The 19,955-nt window shown below is 35.7% G+C and overlaps 1 protein-coding gene across 1 annotated transcript in view; it reads right to left on the reverse strand.

Moving 5' to 3' along the window:
- Positions 1-19,955, reverse strand: part of LOC106879526 (BCL2/adenovirus E1B 19 kDa protein-interacting protein 3-like) — an 84,516-nt gene that overhangs the window by 27,233 nt on the left and 37,328 nt on the right. Inside the window, exon 2 of the mRNA XM_052976195.2 lies at positions 9,915-10,074. Coding sequence (XP_052832155.1) covers positions 9,915-10,074 — 160 coding nt within the window. The remainder of the gene's footprint in view (positions 1-9,914; positions 10,075-19,955) is intronic.

Raw genomic sequence — 19,955 nt, forward strand, 5'->3', positions numbered from 1 at the left:
ATCCAATTCCTTACATCCACCCCTACCCACAGACCCCTACCTCTACCCCACCCTCAGCCTAACCCACACTCCACCCATGCCTTCCCCACCTCCCAACACCCTCACATCACACCACACCAATGCCCTCGCATCACACCACGCACACTACAACTGACCAACTACTTTCTCCCTTCCCCATTTTCACACTACATACATCTAGATCACCAGCATTCTATCTCCCACATACAGCCCCGCGTTCTTCGATCACCGTTTGTTATCTCCCCCTTTTCTTAGCTCTCCTGAAAAAAGAATTTCTAACTTCCGGTCAGCCATTGTTATGATCAGCCATTATTATGATTGACCGTTGACTGAACAACATTCAATTTTTTTTCTCCGTGTTTTTCTCCTTGTCTCCGTATTCTTTCTGTTGAAGAGCGTAGCTCGAAACGTCAAAGACTTTCCGTATTCCCGAGCGTCATACTAATACATCCTTTTGTTATTTACACCACCTGTCCTCGTCTGTTGTTGTTTTTTTCGTATATTCTCCCATATATATATATATATAATGCAAGAGAGTTAGGGGTTGAGGATTCAACCCACTAAGGGATAGTATCTATCCAATATACTGCCCGGGGGAGGGGTACCCAATTATTGTTACACTAGTGTTATACCAAGTGTAATAAGTGGGTGCGTGTAAAAGGGGGGGGATTGTTTTACCCTAAATTTATATAGCAATTAGAAAATGGACGATAATATGCTGGGATACACTGTCAGCAAGTTGTTGGGTACAGCATATTATCCTCCATTTTCTAATTGCTATATATATATATATATATATATATACACACACACACACACACACACACACACACACACCACACAAATAAACACATACACACATAAATTAATAAAAAGAATACAGTGAAATTGCTGTGGGGAGTGGATTTTCTACTTCCCACAAGAATTTCACTGTACTATTTTTGTCAATCTTTTTAAATACAAGCCTTGTCAATGCAGGCCACTACCAGTCTCTTTGGATTCTCTTCAAACACACACACATCTTTGTACACACATACATACACACATGTGCTGACAGCAACTTCTTGTCAGAAGAATGTCATCTCTTCATTGAACATATTCTTCTACTCTAGGCACAAGGCCTGAAATTTTGGGGGAGGCGGCCAGTCGATTAGATTGATCCCCAGTATGCAACTGGTACTTAATTTATCGACCCCGAAAGGATGAAAGGCAAAGTCGACCTCAGTGGAATTTGAACTTAGAGTGTAAAGAGAGATGAAACACCGCTATGCATTTCACCCGGTATGCTAACATTTCTGCCAGCTTGCTGTCTTCTCTTCATTGAGCATTGCATGATCATGTGCATGCAGGTGGCTTTTCAGCCCAGCTTTTATTCTGTAGGAACATTCACAAGTGCAACACTTATTTCTCTTTCCAGTACAAATATTTCATGGTGCACACGGTGGTAGAACCATCTCACAGCAACTCCATTTCTCTCTGGCTCATGTAACCTTAGATCACTGGCAAACTCAGTTCTTGAGAGAAGAAATCATCCTCACACTTCACTTCTTGCTGGCACTGTGTTTGAGACCTGCTTATGGAGTGAGTGCTTCAAAGCAATATCCTCCATTCACTTTTGCTCAAAGATACTGTCTGTACTTGATAGCCTCTCTCCATGATGTATGGCTTCCTGCCAATGTTTCCTGTACTCAAAAAACCCCGTCCTCCACTGCAGATGTTAAGGCTGCATTCCCTGGTGAAGAAGATTGACCTACAAGAATCCTGTGCCCAGGCCACGTAAATAGCACTTGCATTGGTGCCACGTAAAAAACACTTGTGCCAGTGCCACATGAAAGTGCTCATGCTGGTGGCATGTTAAAAGCACCCAACACACTCTGTAAAGTGGTTGGAGTTAGGAAGGGCATCCAGTCAAAGAAACCAAGCCAAATTGGACTGGGACCTGGTGTAGCTGCCCAGCTCTGGTCAAACTGTCTAACCCATGCAAACATGGAAAACGGACATTAAAGGATGATGATGAAGCTTTAAAGTTGCCTTTTATGACATACTTAAACTGTTTCCCAGGTTTATGCTGAGGTTTTTTCCCTCTGATCAGTTCCCCCATAAAATATCCGTTTTGGCAGCTTCTCATCCATCTCTCCATCTTTCATACATACATACATTTCAAAAAAAAGTTTTCTCAAATTAAAAATCATTAATTGTATAAAATTCATTCAACATCAAAATGAAGTGACAACAGATGACTATATACATATATGTGTGTATATATATATATATATATATATATATATATATGTATATGTGTGTGTGTGTATGTATATGTGTGTGTGTGTGTATGTGTATATCTATCTATCTATCTATCTATCTATATATATATATATATATATATATATGTATGTATGTATGTATGTATGTATGTATGTATGTATATATATTTATAGGCGGTGCTCCAGCATGGCTGCAGTATGTACATATGTATATATATGTATATGTATATGTATATATGTATATATATGTATATATATATATATATATATATATATATGTATATATGTATATATGTATGAGAAAAAATAAGGTATTCAGAGATCTGGATGGTTGTACATATACATATGTATGTATATATATATATATATGTGTGTGCGTGCATGTACATATGTATGTGTATGTATATATATATATATATATATATATATATATATATATATATATATATAGTAATACACATGCACACACACACACAACTGATTCCTCATTAAGATTTGGTCAACCTAAGGCTATATTGTAGAAGACACTTGTTAAGTCTCATCTCAACCCTAGCAGAGCAAACTTATGAAAGGGATTTCTATCCATTTATTTTATAAACACCACAGTGTGATTGAAAAGATATGTGGTTGCTATTTCTTGCAGATGAAATTACCACATAAAAGCTCCTTTATTGGCTCAAGCCACTGCAGGAGTCTCTATGCAACTGCCCAATATGCTAGAAATAGCAACCAGAGGGATAATGGTGAAACCATTGGTGCAATGGAAGCAGATTAGCTCAGAACTAATTAAAGAACTACTTGCATAGAACAACAACACTGTTGTAGCAAGTTAATAGTCTATTAAGGAAAGAGTTTTCTTTAATTATACACATTGATTCATAAGTGAGTTGTCAGTAAGCATAGTATATATAACTATGTACATGCACACATGTAAACCTGTACATGGGATACATATATATATATATATTACTAATATAACAGACTATGGTATGGAACCTGGTGTGTCCACTGGGTTTATAATAGAAGATAGATTTGCCTAAGGTACCACACACACACAAACATGTCATGCAAAATGCTTAGTGGCATTCTGCCTGTCTTTACACCCTGGGCTGATTTTGCCTTTCATCCTTTTGGGCTGGATAAAATTGACTAGCCCCTTCCCCACAAAATTCAGGCCTTGTGCCCATAATAGAAAGGACATGTGTGTGTGTGTGTGTTTGAGAGAGAGAGAGAGAGAGAGAGAGAGAGAAAGAGAGAGAGAGAGAGAAAGAGAGACTTTTGAGAAAAATAATTGCATATATTTCGTTAAAACAAAAGGCTACAAAAGATTTAATAATTAAAGGGAGGTTAAATGTCACAAAAGACAACACCTTTACAATAAGTACCTAGTAATATTTATAATATAAATAGCAAGGATAGGAGGCAGGAAGAGGAAGAGGCTAACGTGAGAAAAGTTTAAGATGAAGAAGTGGATCAAAAAAGGTAAAGTAAAAAAATGAGAAATAATGATATGAAAAAGAAAAAGAAAATCAAAAATAGTACACAGACAGAAGAGAAAGAGCAACAGGAAAAAGAAGATATAATAGAAACTTAAGAGGAATAAGAACAAGATTCAAAGATAAAAACAGGAGTAGCAAAATGAAGAATAGAAAAAAAAAGGACTCAAAAAGAAAACACTAACAAGACAAAGGAGGAGTAGGAAAAAAAAAGGAGTAGAAGAAAGGGGAGTGGAAGAAGGAGTAGGAGAAGACCAAGAGCATACTAACAAGTCTAAAAGAAACTAAAAACAAACAAAAAAAACACCAATTATCCTTCCAGGTTCTGTGGACAGTGGAGTAGAAAAATCAGTATATCACAAAGTTAAAAGCGCGACGGGGGTGGGGGGGAGATAAAAAAGAAATAAAAAGCAGAGAGACACCATGAAGACAGTAGTGGTAACCAGAAAAACATTAACATCTGTATGACCATGATACAACATAATAAAAGTCAATGTGCCAGTTTAGCTATGAATAAAACAATTTTTTGTAGCTGAGACACACAGTAGCTGAAATGTGGTGTGATTTATATGACATAAGAATCCAAAGTGAGGAAATGAAATTCAGCTCCAGTAATTAATTGCAATCCGTCTATTAGAGAGTAAGGCGAGAATAGCAATAGCTAGGCTGTGCCAAGCTATATTTATTAAGGTCAATGTTCTTACATAGATTTCACAGTAACATTGTCTCTTACACTGATATATCTCTTTATAAGTATTACTTACTATCTGTTTTGTTGCTTTGTATATATATATATATATATATATATATCATAAATATATAGGGATTGACAGTAACCTGCTTCTCCAACATACTGAGAATTCAGAAATAGCAGTCAAAGAACTACTGATTTCAAAACTACAAATTATTACTCCAGATTGATAGCGATATTTTTGATACACACAGAACAAAAAACAGTAGAGAAGAGTTAAAAAACCACCTGCCTTTAGTTAATTTAGTACGATCGTTTCACAGTTAAGAGTAAAGAATACTCTATTCTGATCTTCAGCTAAATATTCTAATAAATTTGTTAATGTCAAAATAACTCACGTTAATTTTGACCATGTGAACATCAATACCACGTGAGGAAGACGTTAAGAAATTTATCGGCCAGTAAGTTCAAAATCCCTTTATTTAGCTGAAGATCAGAATAGAGTATTCTTTACTCTTAACTGTGAAACGATCGTACTAAATTAACTAAAGGCAGGTGGTTTTTTAACTCTTCTCTACTGTTTTTTGTTCTGTGTGTCTCAAAAATATCGCTATCAATCTGGAGTAATAATTTGTAGTTTTGAAATCAGTAGTTCTTTGACTGCTATTTCTGAATTCTCAGTATGTTGGAGAAGCAGGTTACTGTCAATCCCTATATATTTATGATTATAAATGTTTTTTACCGAAAAGGTTTTTTCATACTGAGCTACCCGGCAAAATTGTTAATTATTAATTTTATTACTAATTGACGATTCCCTGCCCTGCATATATATATATATATATATATATATATATATATATATATATATATATATATATATATATATATATACATATATATATATATATATACTTGTGCTTAGTACAACCTGCACTAAAGAGTGTTGGAATATATTGGAATTAGTTTAGTTCAGGCAGAAGTCAGAATAAGCCACAACTAGTTTTGAAACTTCTTTCAAAACGCTTTCATTATGCACAGTATTGGTATATAGGTCAAGGTGCATGGCTCAGTGGTTAGAGTGTCGGATTCACAATCACGAGGTAGTGAGTTTGATTCCCAGACCAGGCTGTATGTTGTGTTCTTGAGCAAGACACTTTATTTCACGTTGCTCCAGTTCACTCAGCTGTAGAAATGAGTTGTGACATCACTGGTGCCAAGCTGTATCGGCCCCTTTGCCTTTCCCTTGGATAACATCAGTGGCATAGGCAGGGGAGGTTAATATGCATGGGTGGCTGCTGGTCTCCCATAAACAACCTTGTCTGGATTTGTGCCTCAGAGGGTAACTTAGTAGGTACAATCCCATGGTCATTCATGAACGAAGGCAGTCTTTATCCTTTACCCTTATATTGCTTTCAAATTTTTGCACAAGACCAGCAATTTCCAGGGAAGGGCTAAGTTGATTACATTGACTTCAGTACTTAACTGGTACTTATCTTATTGACCCTGAAAGGATGACAGGCAAAGTTGACCACAGTGGAATTTGAACTCAGAATGTGAAGACGGATGAAATGCTGCTAAGCATTTTACCTGGCATGCTAATAATTCTGCCAGCTAACCACCTTATACACTGTATTATATTAACTGTAAAGAAAATTATTTGGAAGTTGAAATGAAAAAAAGTAGACAGAGAGGGCCTGGACTAAACCTTACCATCTGAGTTAACTTCTTTCATATTTCTGGTCTTCATAAAATAAGTTCCTGTAAAGCATACCCAAACACAGAATTTCAAAACATTACTGATGTTTGTTCCCCTTAATTTATTCCTTTATTCTTTTATTTGTTCCAGTTTTGGTGGCAATGGTGGGGTACCACCTTAAAAGGTGCTTTTTAGTTGAACAAATTGACCCCAGTACTTATGTTTAATCATGTACTTATTCTATTGCTCTCTTCTTGCTGAATCATTAAGTAACAAGGACATGAACAAACTAACACCAGTTGTTAAGTGATGGACAACAACAACAAAACAATTGTTGTAATACTTATTCAAATGTAATACTTATTCACACACAAAATGGGCCTTCATGCAGTTTCTGCTATGGTTAGCTCAAAACAATGTGGGTGAATAAGTATTACTTTTAACAGAATAATCAGAATGCTAAAGGGTTAAAAGATTTGGGAACATGTGGCTTTTTGTAACATTTTTTGAAATGTAACATAGTAAAATGTGACAATGTCATTAACTGACTCAGCAAGGAAATATTGATATTATCTTCAAAGTATTAAAAGACTAATGTTAGGGTGAACTAAAGATTAAAGATAGGCTCATGCAATGACAAGTCATATATGTTTAGCAAGTTTTGTTTTAAAAGGAGAAATATTAACCAATGAGAGACTGCTTTGTATTTGTTACGGAAATGTTTACATTCAATAACTTATAGATTTTTAACATGGTAGTTTCCTGATTTCTGGCAGATTGTCAAGAAAATGTAACTATAAATGTACAGGATGCACTGGAGTAGCTAATAAGACGAGCATTTTTTGACTGAAAGTTTATGAAAGCGATTTTATAGACTCACTGCAAGTAGTAGATAAGGTTTATTTATTTATGATGTAATGCAATTAGTACTAGTATAATGCAATTAGTACTAGTATGAAAGTGTTGAGCTGATGTTTCAAGAACTACCATTTTTATTGGAAACAAAGGCTGGAATCAGTGTGGGTGCTTCTATGGCTTTCTGAATCTGCTAGAAATAACAGCCAAATCCCTCTCTGATCAAAGGTGTTAAAGCTATGATCATACCATCTATTTTCAAAGCATACTATATTTAGGACAACATCATCTAGCATCTCTTTTTTTTTTAAATGGTAGGATATCATCTGAAAGAAATAAGGCTGCTATTTTCAGCAAGTTGAGTGACCATGTAGATGTTCTCTAGTTGCTTCATTCAATATTATGAATAAATATTTGATTAAAATTTTTCCATGATTGTTTTCTAATGGTTGTTTTTTTTTAGTTAGGGCACATGGCCTTTTACACTAATAAAAGAGAGAGAGAGAGAGAGAGAGAGAGAGAGAGAGAGAGAGAGAGAGAGAGAGGTGTTCTGAGACTTAACTGAGTCACCTTCAATCTAGTTGAGGCGTCACAAGTCTCCTTGGTGGTAAGGATGGCTCAGTGTGGAGTTCTTGGGGAGACTTTTAGATGTGGGCAGTAGTTTCCACAACTTAAATAGATGATGACATGGGCTAAATGCAAGTGTGCGTCTGTATGTGTGTATATGTATACAGTCATCATCATTTTAATGTCCATTTTTATAGTTGCCTCAACAAAACTTTGAGGCAGAATTTTCTATAGCCGAATGCACTTCTTGTCATCAATTGTCACCTATTCCAAGTAAGGTAATATTTACTCTGGTCTTTTGAAGAATGAACAGCTCAATAAGGGAAAATACTTTCATAGAGAATTGCAAACAAAGGACACCATTTGAATGACAATGACTATTGTTTGCACTAAGTGCATTCATGTCAGGACAAGGGGAAACACATAATCTTCCAGTTTCTATTTATCAAATTCCACACAGAAAGCATTGTAGAAAGTCACCATCCAATAGTGTCCATGTAGTGGGTATGAACCATAAACCATGTGGTTTTAAATCAAATTTCTTAATTACATAGTCATGTGACCCCAACCCCGTCTCTTTCTCTCTCTTTCTATACTCTCTCTCTCTTTACTCTTTTACTTGTTTCAGTCATTTGACTGCGGCCATGCTGGAGCACCGCCTTTAGTCGAGCAAATCGACCCCAGGACTTATTCTTTGGAAGCCTAGTACTTATTCTATCGGTCTCTTTTGGTGAACCGCTAAGTTACGGGGACGTAAACACACCACCATCGGTTGCCAAGCGATGTTGGGGGGACAAACACAGACACACAAACATACACACATACATACATATATATATATACATATATACGACGGGCTTCTTTCAGTTTCCATCTACCAAATCCACTCACAAGGCTTTGGTCGGCCCGAGGCTATAGTGGAAGACACTTGCCCAAGGTGCCACGCAGTGGGAATGAATATATATATATATATATAAGTCAGTAAATGGTGGGGTTGTGTTAACTGCACATGGAGAAATGATAGGAAAGGAAAAAGTATAAACACCTTTCACACTGCAATTGTTTATATGTATATATATATATATATATATATATACACATTATTAATTCTCTACTTGGCCAGTTTGTTTCCATGCAAAGATTATATTTTCAAGAATATAATTTTCTTTATTTTTGCCTGTCATTTCTTTTCTGTTTGGAATCAGAATGTATTTTAAGAAACAGAAAACAAAAGATAAGACAGACTGAAGAATTTTTTAAACCTAAATATAATTCAGCAGCTACTGTATAATATATGTAAACAAATAACTACCATGTTTCATAAAAGAGTTTAAGAATCTAGACTACGGACAACTAGACTACTGAGAGTGGAAGTATAAAATCAAACGCTTGCATGTTTGTCTCAGATATGTCTAGCGAAAAATAAATGCCATTCGTATGAGGTTAACATTAGTAAAGGGAGGGGATCAAGGTTATTAAACACATGTGCCAACAATTCAAAAGCAAATAGGCAAATGTCCAAATTTACAGTCAAATTTGCACAAATATCACAACTATGCTAATTGCTAACTTTTAGCAGAAAAAATTTTATGAGCATAGATACAAAAAAAAAATGAAAACAGAAAAATTGCTTGATATATAAAGTATTTAAATTTTTTTTGTGAAAATAATTCTTGAAATGTAGTGCAAATTTATCATTTTTAAAAGGCGATTGGTCAGTATTGTGTTATTCTTTTGGATTCTAAAGATTGCTATAAAATGCAGAATTGATAAAGCATTGGAAATAACACCTTGTAGCAGTGGTCCCTAATGTTTTTTGTATCAATGACCAATTTCATGCAAAACAATTTTTCCATGGACCATGGGATCACATGCATAACAAAATACAATAAAATGCACAATATATAATTTAATTATTATTTATATAATACATATACATGATATATATAATACAAAAGCACTCTGTATATTGCTATAGGCAATAGAAATAGAATTAAAAAATTTATTCTTTCTAAGCAGCCTGGCACCAAATAACCCAGAGCCTCATAAGGTCTGTGGTCTGGTGGTTGAGAACATTTGCCTTACAGTCTGATTTTGAATTCCTTCTTCTGTGGTCAATAAAATAAGTACTGAGTGGGTACCCGGGTGTCAATTTTAATAGACTAAAATCCCTCCCATCAAATTTGGAACCTTGTGCCTATGTCAGAAATCAAAAAATTACAAAAACAAATCTATGAATATACTGATTAGTTTACCTTTAATAACCAATGCTAAATAATCAAACAATAATTAAATAGTAGCCCGCACTACTATAAATATTGACTTACCTGCCTCTGTTAGATGATACTGCACTATTTGCTTGTGAAGAAGAACATGATTCCTGCTGGGCTTCCATAAGCAATTTCTCCATATTACCATTATGAATAGATTCAGAAAATGTGTCTGTGTCTGCTGGCAGTGACTGGTGGCATAATTCTACCCAAGAACCTGTGTGGAAATATAATTGAACAGTTCAACTTAGTAAGGCTAATTTAGAAGTACAAGTTTCATTATATTCCATAACATTTTTATAAGCAAGAAGGTGGTGTTTAGTACATAAATCAGTCATAATCAAGTAGACCTATGGTCAAAGACATTCTAGCTGTGACCTACCTGACTTTTTTCCCAGGTGGTAATGTTTCTTTTTCTTTTTTTTTATGTTGGTATCTTTTATCTTTTACTTTTTTCAGTCACTAGACTGTGGCCATACAGAGGCACTGCCTTGAAGAGATTTAGCTGAATGAATCAACCCAAGCACTTATTTTTTAAGGCTAGTACTTAATCTATCAGTCCCCTTTGCCAAACTGCTAAGTTACAGGGATGTAAACACACTAACACTGGTTGTGAAGTAGTGGTGGGGGACAAACAAAGACACACACATGTATATATATATATATATATATATATATATATATAAATGATGGGCTTCTCAAAATTGTCATCTCTCTCTCTCTCTCTCTCTCAAATACCATGTCTCACTCCCATGCGGCATTGCAGCTCTCACTCAACTATAGACCTTTCCTTTTGTCGTCAATGAGAACCTTTTCCCATATAATAATGCTCCACATTCCTTGAACTTCACCCAGCCAAGTCTCACTCTTGCTATCACAGCTGCTTCACATTCACCACTTACATCCACTCTATCTCTCAAATAACAAGACCCTCTCACCATTTCCCATCACACAGTGTTTCCACTGACTTTGCCAGCCCTCCAGCTCCTTTCTCACATCTTCCACAAACAAACTCACTTGCCAGTCTTGGGGTCGCCTTCTTCATTTTTGTACATCTTCTTTGAATCCATTTCTCACATCTCCTACACAACACCGCATTTGCCATTACCCTCCTCCCACGTATACCACATGGATCTACCTTACTCACTAACACTTCTCCTTCCACCCCACTTACATCACCTTGGGACTGGTGAGAGATATGCGTGGCATGAGGCTGTTTGATAAGAGGAGGACTGAAGACTTGATTGGGATGCTGGGGTTAGAGGAATCAGTGGAATAGCTGGCAAGGGTGAATGGAGTGTGGTGGTAAAGCATGTGTTGAGAAGTGGATGAGGAGCATGTTCTGAAGAGGGTGCTAGAGTTTGAGGTGAATTGATGGCAAAAGTGAGGTAGACAGAGGAAAATGTGGAAGGGACAGGTGGAGGAGGAGATTGGGAGGGTTGGCTTGAGAAGGGAGGACATCCAAAACCAGGCAAGATGGTGAGATGGTGTGAGGGCAGTTGCTATGGCATTGAGGTAGATCTGGGCCCCATTAGAGGGGACAAAACCCAGATTCAAATTATGATTGGCTTCATCCAGTTTCTATCTACTAAATCCATTCACAAGGGCTTTGGTTGGTCCAAAGCTATAGCAGAGGACACTTGTCCAAGATGTCATGCAGTGGGACTGAACCTGGAACCTTGTGGTTGAGAAGCAAACTTCCTACCACACAGCCATACCTGCACCTATAGTAGGGTGTAATTTGAAAAAAAAAAAAAGCTATTACTTCCTGTAGGTCAAGCAGCCATATAAAAGCTTCCTGGCCAACTCATATATTAAGTTTATAGAGGTTTTAACAACCAACATAGAATTTATACTGATTCAAGAATGTCTGAGTAGAAAAATTATGTTTCAGAGATTCTTAAGTAAAATGTTAGTTTGAATTTACTTATAAACCAGACATTTATCAGGTATCTTCCCTAATAGATGTGCATATTATTCATACTTAACATTTACCATCTATTCAGACACCACAGCAACATGTACTTTTTCAAGCCAACGAGGCAGGCATCTATATGGTCACTTAAACAGCTAGAAATAGCTGCCAAATATCTTTCAAATTACACCCTCTGTCTAAAAAACATTTAAAAAGATAAAATAATACATGCCTTAAGTATTACGACTTACTAACTCAATAGCTTATTCGTCATAAAAATGAAAATAAATTCCAGACAGTTTCACAGCATTTGTGTTGTGCAGTTGCATAAATTGTAAGCAAAGCTTGAAGATTCAAGGTCAAACTAAAACATTATTATTTCAATTGAGAAAAATAATTTTGTGTGTGTGTGTGTGTATATGTGTGTTTTGTTTCTTAATATAACAAAAATCTCACAGACATTTACAATAAAACAGTGACAGAACATAAAACAAAATCTCTGGTTTGAATTTGAATGAGACCAAAGTTCCACCATTGGTAAAAATGGTCAAAAAGTGATTATCTGAAGAAATTAAGTATTTTAGTTATTATTCTCAATGTAAAACTACTTCAAAAGTATTTAGCATTCTGAGTGCATCTTTTTTGCATCTTCTCGGAAATTAGATTTGGCATTAATAATTACTTTAGCTATACTCTATCATTCCACTTAATTAAAGGTCTGTCAATTAATTCGGAACATTTTGCACATGTAAGCATGCTTCGAACTATTCAACTGGCTCTGTCTACTTCTCCAATCATTGGGTATTTGATACCCTTAATATGACTGTGAGGAGTTTGCAGGGGGTGAATGGAAAGGAATATAATCCTGATTATGGCATGTGATAGTCAGCGCGTTAGCAATGGTTTCATGCTGACTATTGCACCTGGCAAACTTTTACTCTGAGTTTCATGTAACTGATCGTCAGACAGAAGTGAACTTTTAGAACACACCTATGGTTTTATCATAAACCATTATAAACCATTATATTGTTCCATAAGTTTCCTTCTGACAGATGATTAGTGGTAGGAAAGTTGGAGTAACAGATTGAAAAAATTTTCAGCTTTAAAAAAACACTACATTTCATTCTTTCTTTAATATTTGAGGAGGTACTATTTTCTCCATCTTCATTTGTACCTATGCTCACATCTCTCTTTCTCACACACACATATATATATATATATATATATATATATATATATATATATAATTATATATATACACATGGAGAGAGAGAGAGAGAGAGAGAGAGAGAGAGAGAGAGAGAGAGAGAGAGAGAGAGAGAGAGAGAGGGGCAGAGAGGAAAGTAAAAGAGAAAGAAAGACAGTTAGAGAGGGTGTATATAGTAATGTATACATTAGATAAACATCATGGCTAGATATGTTTATACCAAAGACTAGAAACAAAGGACTTGTATATTTGTAAGCCGGTGATACTTGTTTATAAGTATCTCATGACGTCAAGACAAGGAGATACAAACAAATACACACATATATACACACACTTGTGTGTGTGCATGTATACACATACACATACACATATGTGTGCACACATACACATGCACATTTGATAAGCTTCTTTCAGTTTCCATCGACCAAATCCACATAAAGACTGTTTTGACCTAGGTCTAAAGAAGAAGACACTTACCCAAAAAGCTATGTAGTGAGAAACTATGTGGTTAAGAAGTAAACTTCTTAACTAAACAGCTATATATATATATATATATATATATATATATATTGTTATTATTATTATTATTATTACTATTACTATTACTATTATTATTATTATTATTAATATTATTATTATTATTGACAAGGTGGTAAGCTGGCAGAATCATTAGCATGCTGGGTGAAATGCTCAGCAGTATTCTGTCTGCTGCTACGTTCTGAGTTCAAATTCTGCTGAGGTCGACTTTGCTTTTCATCCTTTTGGGGTCGATAAATTAAGTACCAGTTGCATACTGGAGTTGATCTAATCGACTGGCCCCTTCCCCAAAAATTTCGGGCTTTGGGCCTAGAGTAGAAAAGAATAAGTTAAGTACCAGTCAAGTACTGGGGTCAATATTATTGAATTACTCCTTCCCCAAAATTTCAGGCTATAAAAATAGACACTGGGGTTGATGTGTAAGAAGTGGCCAATTGGCAGAATCGTTAACATGCTGTGCAATATGCTTAGCAGCATTTTCATCTGTCTTTACATTCTGAGTTCAAAATCTGCCAAGGCTGACTTTGCCTTTCATCCTTTTGGGGTTAATGAAATAGGTGCCAGTTTGGCACTGGGGCTGATGTAATCCCTGACAATGTTGGCCTTGTGCCAAGATTTGAAACCATCATCACCATTATACTACTACTACTACTACTACTACTACTACTACTACTACTACTACTACTACTACTACTAAAAGTGGCAAACTGGCAGAATTGTTAGCATGCTGGACAAAATGCTTAGAGATATTTTCATCTGTCTTTACATTCTGAGTTCAAATTCCACCAAAGTTGACTTTGCCTTTCATCCTTTTGGGGTTGATGAAATAAGTTGAACACTGAGGTTGATACAAAGTGACTAGCCCCCATGCCCCAAATTTTAGGCCTATGGTAGAAAGGATTATTATTATTATTATTATTAAAGGTGGTGAACTGGCAGAATCATTACACCAGGCAAAATATTTAGCAACATTTTGTCCATTTTTATAGTCTGAGTTCAAATCCTGCCCAAACAACTTTGCTTTTCATCTCCTTGGGGTTGATGAAATAAGTATTAGTTGAACAGTGGGGTTGATGTAATCTACAAGCCCTGCACCCACCAAATTTCAGGCCTTATGCCAAAATGCTTAGTGGCATTTCATTTGTCTTTACATTCCAAGTTCAAATCCTTAGAAGTTGATTTTGCCTTTCATCCTTTTGGGGTCAATAAAATAAGTACCAGTTGAGCACTGGGGTTGATGTAAATGATTAGACTTCCCTCCCCCTACAAAAAAATTTAGGTCCTGTGCCTCTAGTAAAAAGGATTATTATTATTATTATTATTATTATTATTATTGCTGTCACTTTGTTGAAGAGTTTATGGGTTCATCTTTTTGACATTCCTGGCATTAGTGTATTTGGATCCTATTAAGACTTACAAAATCTCTATTTATACCATGTGAACAGATATAGTTGTTTTTCTTCTTTTACAAAACAAAATTGATGGTTACTTCCAGGTTTAAAATTTCTTGCAGTTAGTAGGAAGGGGCTGAATCCTATGACCTTTATAGACCCTGTAAGTGTGATGAGATTGGTAGATTGATGTTCTGTTTAAACATTTATAAAAGAAAAAAAAAAAAGAACAACAAAAAATCTTAACAAAGTTATTCTTTCTTTTCTTTTTTTTTGTTCATTTGGAAAATTCCTTGTGAAAGAAAGAGGCCAGTAGAAAGCGATATCAAACTTTCCTTTAAGATAAACATCCAATTGAGTAGTACATTATTTGTCCAAATAACTTGACAAACATGGCGCTGTACATTGTATCTTTTTTTCATTTGAATATCCCACCCAGTTGGATATTTTTTTTATATACATCTTTCAAAAAAAAATACTATAGAATAACAGTGTGAAAACTTTTTGTGCCACTTTTTGACCAGTTTCATCTCTTAAACAAACAACTCAGTTGATAGTGAAAATTAAAAGTATCCAGTTTAAATTAATACACAGCAAGTAGGTCTTAAAAAATCTCTTGAAAGTAAGATGGTAGTTCATAAAGGAAATTCTACGAAGATGATTAATATAAGAAACTAAAATAGTGACTTGTTACTATAGCAAAAGAAGGTACATAAACTTCCTTACTAGTTCGATACGCCTCGTTATTAAAAACTAAGTCAACTGCAATTTCATCAACAGGCAACCAACCATAGTAACTCAGCTTGAAAACGCTGCTATGAAATTGCTTTATGTAATACAGATTTTTTTATATGATAAGAATTCCTCTTCTCTCAATTATAAAAGCTATCATATAACACATAGGATATGTACAAACAATATTGATTAACTAATGCAACTGCTATTATTGTTTTAGAGCAGCAACTCTGTTAGACTAGCAGAAAATTTGTGTGTGTGTGTGTGTGTGTGTGTATACATACATACATATATATATATATGCACACATATATATATATACACACACAAATTAATAAGCAACTTATACAGAAGATAAAACATATGTATATAAGAACATAAATGTGTGTATGCTTGTGCGCGTGTACGTATGTATGTATATATATATATACACATACATAGGTGCAGGCATGTCTATGTAGTTAAGAAGCTCCCTTCTCAATTGTGTCGTTTCAAGCTTAACCCTACTGTGTGGCATCTTGGGAAAGTGTCTTCTGCTATAGGCCAGAGCAGACCAATGTTTTGTGAGTGAATTTTGGTAGATTGAAAACTGTATGGAAGCTCACTGTATACATACATACATATATATATATATATATATATATATATATATATATATATATATATATATATATATATATATATATATATATATATATATATATATATATATATATATATATATATATATGCAAAGACACCTGTTTCTGTCACACTCTAACCTTTCATCATCCTCCAATGCCTTCTTCCCTCTGAAAGGTTCTTTGTCTTGCAAGTTACTTGATGACCCTGCCAGTGTTGGTGCCACATAAAAAGCATCAAATCCACACTGTAAAGTGGTTGGAATTTGTAAGGGCATCCAGCTGTTCAAACCATGTCAAAACTGACCTCGCCTATACTGGTGCTATGTAAAAAGCACTCAGGTCACTCTGCGAGATGGTTGGTGTTAGGAAGAGTATCATGAGGGCCAGTCAAGTGGTACTGGCAACAACCATCCTCAAATGGTGCTTTTTATGTGCCACCAGCATGGTTGCCATTCAGATGGTACTGGTATTGACCATGACAATGATTTCACTTGACTCAACAGGTCTTTTGAAGCACAGTTTATTGTCCGATAATTGAAGGGTACTCCTAATTGGGCTGGTTATGCGACACTGGCATAGGCCACGGTTACAGTCTCACTTGGCTTGCCAGGTATTCTTAAGCACAGCATATCTCCAAAGGTCTCAGTCACTTGTCATTGCCTCCTTGAGGCCCAACTTCATCCCATGTCTTCCTGGGTCTACCTCTTCCACAGGTTCCCTCCACTGTTAGGGTGTGACACTTACACAGCTGTCTTCATCCATATGCAACACATGACCATACCAGCACAGTTGTCTCTCTTGCACACCACATTTGATGCTTCTTATGTCCAACTTTTCTTTTGCGGTGCTTACACTCTGTCATGTATGCACTTTGACATTACACATCCAGCGAAGCATACTAGCTTTATTACTTGTAAGCTTACGCATGTCCTCAGCAGTCACGGCCATTGTGGTGCTAAAATGATGATGATGATGATGATGATGATGAGTTTTTGTGGAAAATATACTCAATTGTATAGCATATCTCAATTGTAGTAGTACAAGTTTTGAGTGTATGTGTGTGTGCACAATCAAATACACCAGACAAATGCAAATAAGTATCCAATCTGGAGGGGTAGTAAAAATTTTCAGCCCTTTTTGGGACTTCATGGACTGCATACCCACCTGTCTTCTGTCCATAAAGAAATTGTTTATATTGTGACTCAATCAACTGGAAAATCCTATTTGCATAAATAGTGCTTTGCTGGTAGTACTCTTTGATAATATACATTTACTATAACATACATCTATTGTAATTGTACAACAGAGCATGTGTAGGTAAATACCCCATACATAAGTTACCAATACCTTTACAATTTCTTTTATATATATTTATATATCATGATGAAGTAAGTTTCACATGTTAAAGAATAGAGCACCCATTGTACAAAATAGAGAGATAATTTACATATTACTACTATTATGTAAAAAAAAGTTGTCTGTTTCAAACTAGCAGTTGTGGGGGGGGGGGGGTAAAAAAGAAAGCTGCTATCTTTAAGCTGATATGATAAAAAATCTGTGGATCTGGATAAATTATATTGTTTTTTGATAACAAAGGAATTCCTTGTTTACTTCTATAATGAGCATTCTGAATTTTTTTTTGTTTTTAAAGTTATTTGTAAATGAAATTTAAAGTAGAAGCAAAACATTTTTCAAAATCATTATTATTATTTGATGCTTGTTTTCCATGCTGGCAGGGGTTGGATGGTTCAATAAAAGCCAGCAAACCAGAGGACTGTGCCAAACCCCAATGTGAAGATGTCTGTAGAAGAACTGTCAAACAACTTTACAGTGTCCTGGATACTTTTTATAAGGCACTGACACCATTGAGGTCACCAAGTAACTCACAAAATTTGGTGAGTTCACTAGTGCTGTTGCCATGCACTATGTGTGTGTATGTGTGTGTGTGTGTGCTATAATGTTTATAGCTTTTGCAATAGAACAAGTCATAGGCTGACAATGATAGTTCAGTGAGATAGAACTGATGATAGAAAAATAGAAAAAAGACAAAAGAAAAGGCTGATCATTACAAAGCATACAGGGCCAACTTGTCTTGCTATTGCTGATTTATATAATGAAAACTGCACAGTCAGAATATTTGTGCCATCTGTATGTCTGTGTGTGTGTGTGTACCACTGATTTAATCTGCTTTCTGAACTGGCATGAGTTGGACAGGTTTTCATGCTCCAATGTTTTCAGTAAGTTTTTATTCAGAGTTGTCCGAGATATGTTGGGAGACTTGTGTCTTATTTGAACATTGCTATATTTAGCATTGCTTCTATAACAGGATGTCTTTCCTTTCTTCAACCACTGCAAGCAGAGTGTACTACTGCTTGCATTTTACTGTGGTATCATCAGCCACAAATGAGGTTGTCAGGTCTTTCAACGAGGCAAGACTAAGGGTTGTTTCAACTCTACATTGTCTCCACTCATTCACCAACCACTTTACTGAGTCTACTTTTATCACAACACTAGAACTAATGCAGTTTGCCTTGTAATTTACAAAATAAAAGGGCTTCCCCACTGCATTGAGTTTCTTCCATTCATATGGAGCAATGTGACTAACTGAGAGGATAGAAGTGAGGATGCCTGTAGAAGAACTAGCATAAAAAAAAGATAAAGGAAAAAGAATATGAAGGAGACAGGATGAAAGGGATAGCAATATGGAAGAGGAGGGAGGAAAGGGGAAGTGCTGGAAGAGCAATAGAAGAGACAATATTAATAGGATGTAATGAGACAGTAATGATATGGATTATGAGAATGGAAGCTAGCAATTTAGAAGCATAATGTTAGGTTGGTATGAGAGAGCATGAGTGATGAGTAGTCACATAAATGTATGTAGGTATGCATGTGTATCTATCTATCTATCTATCTATCTCTACTTACCTATCTATCTATCTACACACACACAGAGGAGTCTATGTAATTGCTCAGTTTGTTTCAATTTAGAAAAGATAGGGGTCTCTATGTGAGTCTGTTTGAAAAAGCAGTTAAACTGCCCTCAAATCACATTCTGCCACCATCCAAGGAAAGAGAGAAAGAGAGAGAGAAGAGTCTCTATGTAATTGCTCAGTTTGTTTCGATTTAGAAAAGGTAAGGGTCTCTATGTGAGTCTGTCTGAAAAAGCAGTTAAACTGCCCTCAAATTACATTCTGCCACCATTCAAGGAAAAAAAGGATCTACACACACAGACACAAAGGAGTCTCTATGTAATTGCTCAGTTTGTTTCAATTTAGAAAAGGTAGGGGGTCTCTATGTGAGTCTGTTTGAAAAAGCAGTTAAACTGCCCTCAAATCACATTCTGCCACCATCCAAGGAAAGAGAGAGAGAGAGAGAGAGAGAGAGAGAGAGAAGAGTCTCTATGTAATTGCTCAGTTTGTTTCAATTTAGAAAAGGTAGGGGTCTCTATGTGAGTCTGTCTGAAAAAAGCAGTTAGACTGCCCTCAAGTCACATTCTGCCACCATCCAAGGAAAAATAAAAAGGGACATTTTCGGATACTGTAGCCAGTCTGAGTGAAACTATGCCTTAAAGGTTGGATGCTTGTAACTAAAACTCCTTCAATCAAAAGTTTGATCAGGACTTACCTGAGGACTAAACAACAACAATAGCAAGTATTTCATAATAATTAAAGCTACATGGCTATGTTAGAA

This window comes from Octopus bimaculoides, chromosome 2 (genome assembly GCF_046866305.1).
Source record: "Octopus bimaculoides isolate indiv1 chromosome 2, ASM4686630v1, whole genome shotgun sequence".
Classification (NCBI taxonomy): domain Eukaryota; kingdom Metazoa; phylum Mollusca; class Cephalopoda; order Octopoda; family Octopodidae; genus Octopus; species Octopus bimaculoides.